Source organism: Hipposideros armiger, unplaced genomic scaffold, assembly GCF_001890085.2.
Source record: "Hipposideros armiger isolate ML-2016 unplaced genomic scaffold, ASM189008v1 scaffold_8, whole genome shotgun sequence".
Classification (NCBI taxonomy): Eukaryota; Metazoa; Chordata; class Mammalia; order Chiroptera; family Hipposideridae; genus Hipposideros; species Hipposideros armiger.
This window is the reverse complement of record NW_017731358.1, coordinates 9411697-9427274: the sequence shown is the minus strand read 5'-3', so window position 1 is coordinate 9427274 and position 15578 is coordinate 9411697. Positions and strand designations below refer to the sequence as shown.

General features: G+C 43.4%; 1 protein-coding gene across 3 annotated transcripts in view; it reads right to left on the bottom strand.

Moving 5' to 3' along the window:
* Positions 1-63: 63 nt before the first annotated feature.
* The window catches only part of B4GALT4 (beta-1,4-galactosyltransferase 4), a 22431-nt gene continuing 6916 nt past the window's right edge, over positions 64-15578 (bottom strand). For 2 of the 3 annotated variants that reach the window (XM_019650503.1, XM_019650512.1), the window contains exons 2-6: positions 12302-12702; positions 8707-8939; positions 6222-6409; positions 2425-2547; positions 64-460 (exon numbers count right to left, since the gene is read on the bottom strand). In XM_019650503.1, the coding sequence (XP_019506048.1) occupies positions 352-460; positions 2425-2547; positions 6222-6409; positions 8707-8939; positions 12302-12554 (906 nt within the window). In that variant the 5' untranslated portion in view covers positions 12555-12702 and the 3' untranslated portion in view covers positions 64-351. The remainder of the gene's footprint in view (positions 461-2424; positions 2548-6221; positions 6410-8706; positions 8940-12301; positions 12703-15578) is intronic. The other variant, XM_019650521.1, reaches the window with a different exon arrangement.

The window sequence follows — 15578 nt, the reverse complement described above, 5'->3', positions numbered from 1 at the left end:
AAAGTGTTGTTAATTTTATTTTAGGTATAGTGGTTCTTTTTTAAAGCCTTCCTATATGTTAAGGATACATACTGAAGTATTTACACATGAAATGCTGTGATATATGACCTGTTTCTACATAAGCCAGTGGAAGAGGAAGAAAAAAGTGGGAGAAAGAAGAGAGGCCATGAATTGATAACTGTTGAAACTGGGTCTGGGATACATGAGGGTGCAATATACCATTCCCTCTACTTCTGTCTCAAAAATTACCTTAATAAAAAGCTTTGAACACAATAAACTTGCTCATCTGATCGGATTCGGCAGAGTCCTGACAGGACAAACTAAGTAGGCAGCTTGCCGGCATGTGAGGACTTACCGTTCTATATTCACCTCATTGCCTTGGTCTCTAGTGTGGAAGATCATTGTATATTTACCCACTTCAGGCATTGGCCGGATGATTTTCATTCTATGAAGCTCAACCCTAGAAAAACAGCAGAGGTGTTTGGTTTTTTTGGTGTTTTTTTTTTTAATATTCCATCACTCTTACCTAACACTAGGCACTTTAAAAGAATCATTTGCAAAAGTTTACACACATGTGCATAAAGAGAATCACACGTAGCTTGATTATGTAGATATTAACAAAAAAGTATTTTCTTATAATGTTATAACTGCTTCAGGCAGTTAAGTCCATAAAAGAATCAGATTTTAACATTTACTTTTGGAGTACAAAGGAGATGTGTCAATTTATAGTTTGCCATTTTCCAAAAACAACTGAGAAAGTCATATTTTTAAAACATCATGACAAAGAGGAGAATTAAGTCTCTTAAGATTCTTAATTTACTTAGTATTTCCTTCTTTTAACAAAGAACATAATGATCATTTAAGGTCACAGATTTAAAGCCCACAAACCTAGGTTCAAATTGAGACTTTGTTATTTACAAAGTTGTTCATTGTTCCAGGTCTTCGTTCCCATCTATAAATGCCAATGGTGTTATATAGAGTTGATCAGATGGGCTCAAATGAGATAATTCAATCTCATTTGCAATGTAATATAGAAATGCAAAGAAGGGTGGTGCCTGCTGCATTTATTACATAGTATTTAGTAAAGAAATCTCAACCAACTTGTGTTCAAATCATTTGGTTTATCCATAGCATTAGTCAAGAACTATGTTGTTCTTATCAAATGAAAACCCAACTTGGGGGTTCCCCTTGACCTTGAAGCTGAGGAGCAACAGGAAAAAAGACAGTGACAATACATGGATCAATGCAAAATTCTACTAACCATCCCATCTGGGCAGTGAAATGGATTTTGGGAAGATGATAGATATTGTTTACATCTAGCCTTTGCTACTCTTGCCCTGACATCCAGCAGACACCCTCCGGTCTACTTCATAAGCCACAGCCACACAAGCCAGTGCTGGGCTGGGCCATGAAGCATTGTTGCCCATCACTACAGCTATTCCTCTGGAGCCTCTGGTCAGGGAAATCCACTCCCTCCCCTGAGAAACATCCCAGAGACTCTCAGCCTGGACATGGGAACAAGACCAGCAGGGAGCCCTGACTTCCTTACATTGAAGCAAGGGAAAATTTCTGGCAGTCACACTAATTAATTCAGAACCCCAGGTGAGAACATTCCTTTTCAGAGAAAACAGCAGGAGGAAAGGGGAACTTCCTGATAGCCAGAAAGACCTTACTTTTAGAAATCTGAAGAGACTGGCCCCAGGCTCTTGAATAATTCCTTTCTGGGAGACAGGGATACCCATAACTTTCTAGCCATAAAACCCAAGTTCAGGGCAGGGAGCTGAGAGAAAAGGCCAGATATATTCCCTCTGAATACCTCAGAGCAGGGAACAGTCCAAGAGAGTCTGAGGGTAATGCCCACAGGCCAGAGTCCGACCGGGCGTCCGGCCAGCAGCTGCTCCCACAATGTGTGGGGCTGGCTAATGCATGACGAGTGCACATTCTGGTCTGCTTCAGGAGGTGCAGCTCATCCCAGGCTGTTGGCACTCCCTGCTCTGGGCACTGGGAACTGTGCCCAGGTCCCCTGTGGTCCAGTAGAAAGCATAGGTTTATAACAGGCCCTCTGGCCACTTTCTTCAAATTGTAGCTTTGCAGACACTCTGCAGTTTGGGACTTTTCATTCCCTTGTGAGACCCTTCTCAGTAAGCACTACCCACTGACAAGTCCACAGAGACCTCCATTAACGCTTCTGGACCCCAATCTACCATGATCCAGGAATAGGCCATCCTCCATCATTTCTAAACTGCCTGTGACAAAGAGCAATTTGGGCCAACCTGGGCTCCCTCTGCCCCGACACTCTTTACGCCCAAAATCTGTGGCCTTGTGACCTGCTGGGCTGGCATCTACCAGAACCATAAAACGTAGGTTTCCAGAACCACCACTGATAGCAGAGCCTGGTGAAGAGGACCTGTCTCTGTTGTTCACCTGAGTCTGAGGTCATCGTCTTCGCCTCCCCAGCCCCAGTAGTTGTTAGAGAATCCATTCACCTTGAAAAACTGCTCTCTGCTTAGGGCAGTAACACCCCCAAAATATCCGCTGTAACGTAACCTGGGGAAGAAGAGAGGAGAGAAAAGGTGCAAACATTAGCACAGACTTTTTGTTCTCCACAGACACTTGAGAAGTCTCCGATTCAGGACACTGGGGACATCTTGAAGACCATGTACTTCAGCCATCCACGCCTGCCTGGCTTCCACCTCCTAACGTGCCTGGCTTTCCCCGTCTGGCCTTCTCTCCTGAGTCTGGACAAGTGCTCACATCTGCTCACTAAGCAAGGTACCACCCACCTGTTATTGCTAATGTTTGTGTGCAGATGTCTACAGAGGTACCTGTAATTGTGCACCATTTGAGGGGAAGACAGAAAATTACGTTTTGGATAAGCTGAACTTGAGATTCCCCCTAGGCTTTTGCCCGTGGTCAAAAGGATACGGGTCCAAGCTCAGAAGAGAGGCGTGGCTACAGACACAGCCTTGGAAATAAGCTGTCAAGGGGCGGCGCGTGGAGGCCCAGGAGTAGAGAAATACACCGTCTGAGGACAATGTGGTAGGTGAGAAGAGGACAGAGGGTGGAGCCGTCGAGACACCAACAAGAAAAAGGGGAAAAAGAAGAGATCAAGAGGGACCGGGTCAGAGGGTACCTCCCAGTCACACAGGAGTCTAATGATTACTGGTGGACCTATTAGCAAATCTGAGGGGAAAAGATACCCCTGAAGATATCTGTAACAATTCAGAAATGCAAATGAAGGCAGCTTAATAACATGGATGCTACTAAATAAAAGGATGTGAATATATGGAGGATTTCTAACTTTAACTTCAGTCCAAAGTGTTCCAGGACCAGTGAAATAGTTCTGCTTTTCCAGAGAAGAAGAAAAACCCAAAGGAGAGATCAATAAACACACAGACACTTGCCATCTAACAGGTGGAGTCCCAAAAGCTAATTTGTAGTCCAGCTGTTTGTTTCTATGTTCTTAGGACAGATGGGAAGTACCCTGTTTAACCCATAATGGAAACAGAGTTCCTTATATACTCTCAACCTAACATTCTGGAAAATGGTATTATTATAACCTAAAACAAATAGAAGGCAGCTATTACTACCCAAGACGTCTACGCAGTGACCTGTTGCCACGGCTAGTGGACTCTGACTGGGAAGGGATTCTTAACTACCTGAAGAGCAACAGCTTCATCAAGCACACTGAGTAGAACCACTGCCCAGGCATATTCTGTCAAGCACCACTGAACGGTCACCAGGAGAGAGGCAGCACTGATGGTCTGGCCGTGATCTATTGAGTAACCACTATCCACCGGGAGCAAGACAGCTGGCTAAATGCTGGAACCCTGGGCCCTGCCCACCAAGACTTTATAGTCTAACAAGAGAGGTGAGTGTGATCAGGGTTCTGAAGATGGAGATGCCACCCATCAGAGGAGTCAAGTAGGTAGGAAAATGGGGGAACTCTTGGTGGTCACAAGCCCATGAGGGAAAGTAAAGAGGGAGAAAAGTGCAGGCTGTCTGAGGAGCACCTGGAGACCAGTGCAGCTGCACTGGGAAGTGCAGGAGACCAGTCAGAAAGAAAGGTTAAAGAACTGCTTCTCGGGCCGGCCGAGTGGCGCATTGGTTAAGGGCTGGCTTGGGACGCCAGCTCCGAACAGCAGGGCCCCGGTTTGGATCCCACATGAGGGCCAGCGACACTGCACCCTCTACAGCTAAGATGGTGAACAACAGTTCGACCTGGAGCTGAGCTGCCATGAGTCACCAGCGACGGCGTAGGCTGCAGCCCCTGCTGCAGTGGGTTGCCATGGGCTACCATGAGAGTGGCTGGCAGCCAGCATGAGAGAGGCCAGCAGCCGGCGTGAGCTGCCAAGAGCCACCGTGAGCGGCCGTCCAGAGGCCAGCAACCAATCTGCCTCACCCGGGAAGAGCGCAATGATAATACCAACATGGGCCAGTGAAGCAACGTCCTCCACAACTAGACTGAAGAACAAAAGGACAGCAACTTGTCTGTTCCCCTTCCCCTATTCCCCAATGCTGTTCCCTCCCCCAATTCCAATAAAATCTAAAAAAAAAAAAGGGAAAAAAAGCCATGCGTTTAGCTCAGAGTTTCTTGCAAAACTTGCAAAAGAGGGGACACATTCGATCAGCTGATTCACATTAAGAAAACCTGCCAGTTACTCAAGGAAGACAAAGGTTTTCTGATAGCTAGCCATAAAAATAAATGTGTGGCCAATTACAATAGCAAGTTAAAACAGCAAGATTCACACAGGGGCTGTTTTTAGAGTGAGTAGCCTCTGATGAAATCTACGATTGTGACACTGAAGTTTTACTCAAAATCAATTCCCAGCAGGAATGCCCAAGAACTGAGTTTAATACAAACATAAAATCTAGAATTAAAAAAAAAAACAAAAAACCTGTCCTTAAAACAGCCCTGTGTACCTGAACTCCAAAACAAAACAAAAACCTAAACCATGTGTGACTGTAACTTAGAGAGAACTGGTCAATGGGAAGTTATCACCTATGTCAAGGGTCTGAAGGACAGGTATCCTGTGCTGTAGACAGTGCTATCTTATTAATCCACAATAAGTGAATGGACCGTTTGACATGCTTCTGAAAATACTGAGGTGCCCAGCCATGACATGCTGCCTTCTTCAATGCAGAGGTGACCCAGAGACCTCCAGATAACGTGACTCAGATCCAAAGATCAAGTTCCCCAAAGGAAACACTGCTGAGATTCTCTTCCAGAACCTCCCCTGCTCTGAGGCCCCGCTGCCCCTGCCTCCTGGCATCTTTGCCCTCAGCTTGTTTTCCTCCCCATTCTCCCTTATTACCAAGTGTTTATGGTAGAATTTGCAAAGCTAAGTGCAAAATTAATGCAACTCCACCATAGCTGTCTCCCCACACCAGCACCCAACAGGGAGTTCCTTGAGGGCAGGCGCTGGGCCTTATTTAAATTGGTTTCACGGCTACCAGCACAGTAAGCACCACAGACATGAGCATGGCAGGCTGTCAGGTAAGTGTGCATGCGCACGCACACACACACACACACACACACACACACACACGAGTGAATCTAGTTTCTTTTGTAGAGAATTTTCTTGGTCACTGTTTCCCCCTTGGTTGTGCTTAAATAGGAGCCGGTATAAAATAAGCAGATATGCCCCTCCTGGGGGTCACAAGGCAGAAATGGCACTGCCCACAGGGGCTTTGAGAGAAAGGACTTTATGCTGGGTGTTCTGGCTCCTGGGCACTCTGTGGATGTGCCCCTCCCCACTCTCCCTCAGAACACTAGAAAGATGCCACAGTCTGGAAAAAAATGTCACCGTCTGGCAACAAAGGCCTAATAGGTTTGACATAAATAAGGGACACACTCTTACTGCCTCCTGGAGAGGGAAGTCAAGGACAGAGAGGGAAGTTACTTGAGTGCTCCACAGTGGGGGGCAGCCTGCAGAGGTTCCACTATGTGGGTGCTGCAGGTGAGTCTGCCCATCATTTGCAATGCCTGGATTATTTTCCCTCTCCTGTTCTGTCTTTTTTTTTTGTCTTTTTGATCTTCTGCCAAGGCCGTTGCGGGGCTTTTTCCTAGTAAGGAAAAAGCGAATTGCTCTAATTCCTGTTTTGAACTTTAAGTGATATGTCATATACTATTTTCCGTATTTCTCGTTTTCCTCAGACGCACTGTACGCTATGTCCCAGGGCAGGTTTCTCCACCTAATCCAGGAGCAGAGCCGCCTTACCTGTAGCCAGTGCTGTTCCTGCCAACAACCAGGTGCTTGGGCTGATCCTCACACTTGTAAAGGTTCAAGTCGTTCTCAGGCACCAGGTCCACATCGTGGAATATAAAGCAGTCCCAATTTTCATCCTTGAGAGCTTCTATATAGCCCACATTCAAGAGTTTGGCTCGATTAAACTTTTTACTTCCAGCCTACAGATAAGGAAATTACAAGTTGAAACGCTCCTGAGACAAGGTTTCACACTGTGCCCCTCCTTCAGCTCAGATGCCAGAGCTGGTATTACACAACTATGCTTGTGACATGAAGGTCTGGATAGGTAGATTCAATAACAATAAAATACTCTTTTTTTACGTTGCATACACATTTAAATTATATAACTTAAAAACGTAGCTTGAAATGGGGAGTTTTCATTTAATGGGTACAGAGTCTCAGTTTTGGAAGATAAAAAAGTTCTAGAGATTGGTTGTACAACAATGTGAATATACTTAACACTACTGAACCATATACTTAAAAATGGTTAAGATGGTGGGCCGGCCAAGTGGCTCAGTTGGTTAAGAGCTCGCTCAAGAGTTTGAGCTCTGAGCAACAGCGGTTCAATACCTGGCCCAAGCTGAGCTGCCACTGAGCTGCCAACAGGTGGCAGGATGACTCAGCTAAAAAAAAAAAAAAAAAGAAATGATTAAGATGGTAAATATTGTTATGTTATTTTATCACAATTTTTTAAAAACCCAGTTTTAAAATAAAAAGAACTCAAAGTAATTTTTAACATGCTTTATTTGTTCGATGTAAAACTACAAAACCTTTCTAACATACTAGTCATGCCAATATGTATCACTGCTTCACTGTTCAACTCTCAGCTCATCCCAATCTTATCCTATTGAACAAATTTACACTAAGCTTCCAAGAGATGTAGCTTGCCAGAGAGGATCAAGAATTCTTGACCTAAGGGCCGGTCGAGTGGCTCAGTTGGTTAAGAGCTCGCTCAAGAGTTTGAGCTCTGAGCAACAGCGGTTCAAGTCCAGGCCTGAGCTGAGCAGCCGCTGAGCTGCCAACAGGTGGCAGGACGGCTCAGCTAAAAAAATAAATAAATAAAATAAAATAAAAATTCTTGACCTATAAACAGAGAAGGTTATTGCTAATGTTTCTAAGCTACTTAAAAGTCTCTTGGAATCACTGTAACAGAATCCTGTTTTAACACTTAATGCTGAAAGCCTTACAAGATGGGACTCATCACTGAGGATGGAAAGAACACCATTCGACCAGTAATCAGACCAGAGCTGTATGAAAAAGATTTTACGGTATTCATTTTTTCATGGCTGTTTGGATCAATTTCCTTCAGAATAAATTCTAGATCAATAAATAGTTTATCATAACAAAAGTACAGGCAGTTCACAAAAGCTACCACAGTACTTTCCTGAAAAGAATAACACAAAGCAGACATATTTTTCTATTCATAAAAATATTCTACATTGGGAGTGGCTGTTCTGAGTAAGAACTCAGAATGACTAACAATATTAAAAACAAAAATAATTATAAAACAAATAATAATAGTAACTTTTGTTTCAAATACTAAAAAACAAAAAAAAAAGGGCAAGATATCTTATATATGCACATTGATCTTCAAGAGCCCCAGTTTACTGTAAACTATATACTGCAAAGCTGTAGCCTCTGATTTGTGAAAAATTTTCCTAAAACAAATATTACTGATTATAACCAATAGTAGGCATGTAATTAATGATTTTGCTTACATTTTTAGCATTTGTAAGGAAGTGAGGGGAAATTATTTGGATGGCCCAGAATAATTTGAAAATTATGGATATTTAAGTTGATGACTTCTTTTTCTCTCAATAAACATTAACACCAAATAAAGGCATCTTTAATCACCCACTCCACTTAGAAATAAACTCTTCAAAAGCAGCCCACACTTACAGTTACTGTGTTCCTACTAAATCATGCTTCTGGAAGCCAAACAAGTGAACCAAGAAAGGAAAAACTAAACAGGTTTTACAGAATAAATAGGGGCAAAGTTAAAGGCAGAATGGTGGAGACGGTCCTTGAACTCCATGGCGGTTAACACACAGTAGTCTGTCAGATTCTCTATCTAATGTAGATCCCCAATGAATAGCCATGCTCAATAACACAAAACAATTCCAGCATCTCATCGTGGAGTGCAAAGCAAACGCAGAGGTCAACATAGGTAAATCTCAGGGAAAAATCATCGGGCAGTCACTGGCTAACAAGGAAGGGCTCACAACAAAACAAGCTTCCTCCAGAGGTTCACTGAAGAGGCAGTAAAATCTCCCAGCACTTAGTCCCATTACTCCTCACGCCGGAACAAGAATTTCCTTTACTCCTTTCAAGGATAAACAAGGTAAGAGAGGTCTCATTTGACGATAGTTTGATGCTCCTTTTAACCAAAATAGACAAACAGCCACGCCCCTCAGAGAGGAGAGTCTGAAGGCAGAGCCCCGGTCCGCCCCACACTCACCTGGTGGATGGTGTAGATGCCATAGTCCAGCTGCTGTCTCTGCAAGAAGGGATGAAGGTGTTCTAGCAGGTACATCAGGTGTCTCTCTCTGTTTCGGTGTGGAATGAGGATGGCAACCCGCTGCAAAGCCTTACATTCCTCAGGGTGATACCGGCCTCTGTGCACTTTGGGATTTTCTGCCTGCACTTCTTCCAGTGTAAGATCTGGTTTGAAAATGAGCTTGTCCTGACCTCCTACAATTAAAACAGAACACAGGAAACCATAGTAGCTACCTCCTCAAGTGTTGATAGGCTTACAGGAGCCAGTACATGTAAAGCACATAGAACATCGCCTGGCACTCAGTGAGCACCATATGAGTGTTAGCTTTTATGATGGCTATTTTAAAGCCTCATTTGGTCATGAACTACAACCACAGAATCATGTGACTCAGATTACTGGCTACAAAAGCACGTAACTGACATAGAAGAGCATTCCCCTGTGTCTGGATAACCAACTCTGGCTGTGATTCACCCGTAAGTATGAAATGCATTCTGTCCCAATGACCCTGGTGAAGAGCAGAGGTCAGGGCTAGACGAACTTCAGATTTGCTCTATTCACTTTTCCCTCTCAAAATTCTAAAGGAAGGTGAAATCTCTCAAAAATCAAGGGCATTCCATGGAATCAAGCTCATGGGCAAGGCCCCTTTCCCACTCCTTCCAAGTTCTTAGCAGCTCTCCTAGCTCCCTGAAGGTAAAACGGCAGATGTAGAAACTAGCCTCGCTCTCTAACCCAGCATTAACAGGTATGCACAACAGGTATGTGCCACAGATACGCGCCAGAATTCTCCCAATGTGCCATGGTAGCAGACATCCCAGTAGAGCATTTGCTCAGCAAGTCTGAAACCCAAGAGGCATCCACAGTAACCAATCTCATGAAAGGCTCTAAAGATCAGGCTGAAGCCACAGACCCTCCTCTCTGATCGGAATTAATAGGGAATAGTGACTAAGAAGAGGAGGCAGACCTCTGGCTCGGGAACTGAGCCACACTTTTCTAAAACTCCATATACACTGATCAAGCTGTAAAATCTAAAGATGCTTGTACGTCGTGCTACCCTCTTCTGAGCAAAGCAGTCCCAGGCTCTGCCTGTGTATAAGTCACAGGGCCTTGCTCCATGTAACCATCCCCGACCCTGGCGATGGTGGCTGGGACCAGGTTCTAGTGTCCATGAGGTTGTTAAAAGACTCTGCCCAGCAGCACCAGAGGCAAATAACTGCTTCCGGCCATGTAGAGAGAACAATCGGCCTATAAGAAAGAGCCTTTCCTGGAGGGTCTGAATGCAAGACGGGGTCGGCCAAGCAGTTATGCCCTAGAAGCAAACAGTAAGACTAGAAGTTACAGGAAAGCAAGCTACTAGAGCTGGTGTCAGGCACAGGGCTGCTGGGAGATGGTGTGGCTGTTGAGATGGTTTCCTGTGTAGCCTGTTAACAAACGCCATCATCCAAGTTAACCTGTTCTTGGCCCCTGACAGAGCCTCATGCAACAAGTCTGATATAAATTAATCCTCTTGCTGCTCACTTTCTCATTGTCGTAACTTTTATGGGCCCTAACCCTCTAGTGCCTGCTTCCACTTACTCTACCAGTCTCCCTACAACCCCCATGACATCCTCCCAAGTTTTGTTCCTCCTTGGGTCACGAATGGCCCATCTGAATTCATCACTACTATGTCACCCTCTTAATCCAGGTACTTGCTCAGTATTGGGTCACTGCCCTCCGATTTTTATGAATGCATTTATTGCTTAAATATGTTGTGAAGATTTTAAACAAGGGTGATAAGACAGTCAGATCTGCATTTTTATAACTCATTTTCCTATCTCAAATTGTATAATGTGTAAGCAGAACAGTTTTGCTCACACATGCAGGAATAGCACTTTGGCTTTTCCATGACTGAAAAGCAGCATGCCAGTAAGAATACAGTACAAGACTGCGATTCAATTAGGGAAGGGGGTCTGCAGGTTTTTGTTAAGCTAAAAGCAAGAAGCCTCTGAAGAGCGCAGGCAGTCCCACTGAGAGCTAACTTAGTGTATGCAGAGAGCCACCTGGGTAGGACCAGTGAGGGGCACTGGACTTTGCAGAGCTGGGAAGGCTCACCCTGCCTTCATCCTGCCTGCATGCTGTGTCCTGGGGAAGAAAGGCAAACATATGAAAAACACCCTGTGGTCAGCACAACAACAGAAATATAGGCAGGCACCCAGGGAGCATAAGATTAACTCTGGGGCAATCCCAGAAACTTTTCTGGGACAGAAGCAACCTAAGCTGGATTTTTGATGAACAGGAAGCCACCAGGGAGACATAGATTGAGAAAAGGCACTCTGGAAAGAGGGAACAATATAAGGCTCAGAGGACTGTCTGGGAAACTACAAGCACTTTGATGTTCTGGAGAATCAGAGGTTTGATAGAACTTTTGTGGGTTATATATAATATCGCAGTGGCGTTTTTCCTCTCTAATTCATGTATTCACTAAAACCATTCACTGTCCATTTAAATTGAAAGGCAAGACATCAAAGGGGAATCAAAACAACATATTTAAGAAATAAACACTAACGACACCATGGAAGAATGTACTCAGTCCTGTCTCTTGACTCCATACTTTTGGCGAAGGGGATGCTAACAGATGTGACACAAGTGGAGGGTAGAATGTGCCTGCATTTCTGTACTTGTGCTCTGCAGACGCCAGGAGAACATACCCAGGCTAGCCCGCTGGTGCCAGGGGAAGGATGAGAGACATGAGGAGCAGGGCCACCAGCCTAGATCAATTGACCCCAAGCTCATCCCACAGACTTGTGAGCTAAATAATGCCTGTTGACGTATGCTGCTGAGACTTTTGTAGCTGGATACTAAAATTGGGTATGTTCATATAATTGAAGACTCTACATCAGCAGTATGGATATAGCTCACAAACACAATGTTGAACAACGGAAGCCAGACACCAAAGAGTGGAGTGTATGTTTCCAATTACGTCAAGTTCGTAAACAGGACACATCTATGGATGGTGTTAGAATACTGAAGTAAGGGTAGTGACTGAAAGAAGCATGGGAACTTCTGGGGTTCTAGGAAGATGCCATTTCTGTAATTTACATACTGGCTACACAGGTGTGTTCCTTTTGTGACACTTAACCAAGCTGCATACCGTATTTGCCGGCGTATAAGACGATTTTTTGGCCCTGAAAAATATGCCTCCAAGTGGGGGGTCGTCTTATACGCCAGGTACACTTCAGATAGACTGCCCATAGTGCTTGCCCCGTGCCATAGTGGCCTCCCGATGCCCGCCCACTTCATTCCACATACCGTTCAGGCATCAGCAGCGCTGCTGGGTGTATGCTCGGCTGTTGTGCGATTTTGCTGTTATGCGATTTTACCACACTCGCAAAATCGCACACAGCCGACCATATAACAAACTCTGTATTTTGAGTGGAAATGTTAGGGGGTCGTCTTATACGCCGAGTCGTCTTATACGCCGGCAAATACGGTACTTCTGGTTTTTGTACTTTTCTGTACACATTATCTAATAAAAAAGTTTACATAGCATTTGTTCAAAAAAACAAAAACAAAAACTTACTGAGGTATGGTGACACAGAAGGGCAATTGTCAAGATCTGGTTTTTTCACAGACGCTTCATCAGTCAGAGTTTCTTTCTTTCCCAAAACTATGACCTTATTGAAATTAGCAATGAAATCTTGGGCTTTAGGGATCTCTTGAAGAGCACCCACAAAATAGTTACTGGTGGCCCACCCGACCACTGTCAGGCATAAAGTAAACAGCAACAGTAACCGGAATTTGTAGGATAGGTAGAAAGTCATGTGGAAGCCCATGTCTTTCGTTATGTGAGCAAAATGGACCGCTCTGCCTCACTGCAGGCAGAAGACTTCAAGTCCAGCTTTTCCAATCTGATTGCAAACTCGATGACAACCCTTCAGTTCCAAGGTCTGCTTTTGCTCAGTAGTTCCGCTCCAACAATCTCTAGAAGGCAATCACAAAGACATGTTTCAAATGGAAATCCGATCCCAAAATGATTCCCGTCAGCACAAACTGAAAACCTATCCCCAGCGGATCTTGACTAACAGTAACGGAAGTTCTACTAGGGTCGAGAGATCAGAAACTCAGAGATTTTAAAGGTAGAAGATTCTGCGCATGTATACATCACAGGAGTTCTCTCTGGGTTATCACCCAGGCTCTCTGTCACCTGGAGAAAAGCCATGTTCAGCTATTACACGGGAGGAGGAGGCAAAGAAGAGTCTGTAAACCCCTCCTCCATTCTGAGTGGGCACAGCCTAAAATACAGCCTTAACTGCCCTTTCCTGGCACAGCATCAAGAGAAGGTTAACAACATGTGAAATCTTGTTACAAAGAGCATTGTGACCCAAAGAGAAAATGCAGGAAAAGACAAAAGCTCTTTTCTGTGAGAGCTAGAAAAACATGTTCCTCAACAACAAGGAATGAAAAATGAAGAATTTTTTTCTAAATTTTTTTCACAACAAGGCAATAATAAGGGGTACATCCCATCAAGTAGGGGAGAGGACAAGAAACACAAGAGAATGCCAACACAGGAGGTCACTCCTCTGTAAGAATAGCAGAGCTACAGCAGTGTTTAAGGTCAGGGGTTTTGATTTAGACAGAAACTATAGTTCCACCATATATCGGCCATGAAACCTCAAACCAATCGCTTCAATGAGCCTTGGTCTCCTTATCTGTAAAATGGGGATAAAGACACTACCTGCCCAGCGAGGTTACTGCTGGACTGGATGTCCTAATGTATTCATGTATCAAGCGTCAGCGCATCTCCTAATGCACAGTAAGCAGCCACTAAGTGGTGACCATCAATGTTGATATTGTTATATTACTTTACTTTAACTCTAGACTAGGAATGACCAACAGGCAGACACACTGGTGGCTGCCAGAACCACTACTCTTTTGTACTATATGTCTCACCGTCAGTTGATGAATCGCCAATCTGATTCCATACTTGAGTATGAATTCACCTCTGAGAGGTGCCTATGCTCTTAGTTATTAACAAAATTCCAGTTGCTGAGGGCCCATCCGGATCATGGTGAGTACACTAAGGGATAAAAGCCACTTGGGGAGTAGCAATAACCCGCACATCCTCTCCGTATTGCCAAAACGTCATCTCTCCTCAAATTCTAAACGTGTTATCAGAAGAGTACAGAAATGTTTAACAGAAATGTTAAAACTGATCATCTCTATAGCCAAACATATCTTCAATTAAATGGATAGAATGGAAACCAAAGTATTTTCTGTGCCAAGTGATAACACAAAAACACTTATGATCAAATCTTAAGTAATAAAAAGAAAAACAGAAAATAAACACTATATTTGTATACGATTACCACTAAAACCACAGACATAAGAAAACTCTAGAAAGAAATATAGGCATAAGCTAGCAATAATTGTATCAGGAGTATGGGATTAGCCAGGGGTGCTATCTCTTTTCTTTTGGAATTTTGTATAATAGACCTTTGCCCTTTTATAATAAAAACAAAGTTGTTTTGGTTTTTTTTTTTTTAATGAGATTTAGGGATGTGGTAATTTACTATGAAAACAAAATAATCTTAACAACTTTCAAGATAGCCTCATACTTACTGAAGGGTAATATACCAAAAACTTAGCTTTAGGTTAGTCTGAGGGAAACTTAGAAAGCATTTCTCTCTAGACACAATGTTATAAACTGAATGTTAAGTTCAGTTTATAACATTAGGTTCAAGAGAGATCTCCTGCCCAGCCTGCTTTATCAGTTAAGTGATTGAAGGCAGCCCCTCTAGGCATGCTTCCCCAGGTAGAAAACAATAAAAAATAAAAATAATAAATCCAAATAAATAAATTAAATAAATAAATAAATAAATCACAAAAGGAAAAATTTGACTCAGGAAGCAAATAAACAGTATGACCTATATTTAGTCTTACGAGAAATTGATGCCAGAGGCAGTTATAACAGTTCATTAGAAGACCGATTTATTTGCGCATTTACTCTGTGCCATGCACCGGGGTTAAATCACTTATATTGCCTTAATTCACATTTCAACCTTGTGTGGTAAAAATTATTAGTCTCCTCATTTTATAGAGGAGAAATGAAGATTCAGAGAAATTAAAGAACTTAACCAAGACGACACAACTAGTTAAATGGTGAAGCGGGGGCCTGAGCCCATGTGGTCAGCTCCAAAGCTTGGGCTTTTGCCACGTCTTTCACATGGACATCTCACTCCCTTTCCTCCCCGTGGTACCTGGACGCGCCCAACACAAACCTTTGAAATATGCTGAGTTTTCTTTGGCAACCTTCTCTCCTGTATCTTCCTCCCTTCCCTCCTGTTCAAATGGCTTCCTGGAGGCCTGTTCTCTTATCCTCCAGGTAAGATTAACTCTAGGTTCCTGGGGCCAGACAATCTCTTGCGGACTTCACTGCAGGAAGTTTAAATGCTAGGATTGGCAATAGTTTTTGATTAAAAAAAAAAAAATCTCCATCTTGGAAAACTTAGACTGGGAACATCGTTTTTTCTAAGAGCTCCTTATGGAGGGATAGTCCCCTCACAGGGAAACTCACCTGCCTTGAAGCGACTTCTGATCATAGAAGTATTACAGTGTTAGAAGCAGAAGGGACCAGAAAACACACACATCCGGTCCTCTCATTTTACAAAGGAAGTCTAAATAAGAGATTTAAAAACCTACCCAAGAAGTAGTGAGGTGGGAATAATCATAGACTAGCATTGTTGAACTGCAGCCCAAAGAATTGGTCCAAAAAATTTTACGATAAAAGCCAAGGAACCATTCTTTTTTTTTTAAAGATTTTTATTGGGGAATTGGGGGGGATGGGAACAGTGCTGGGG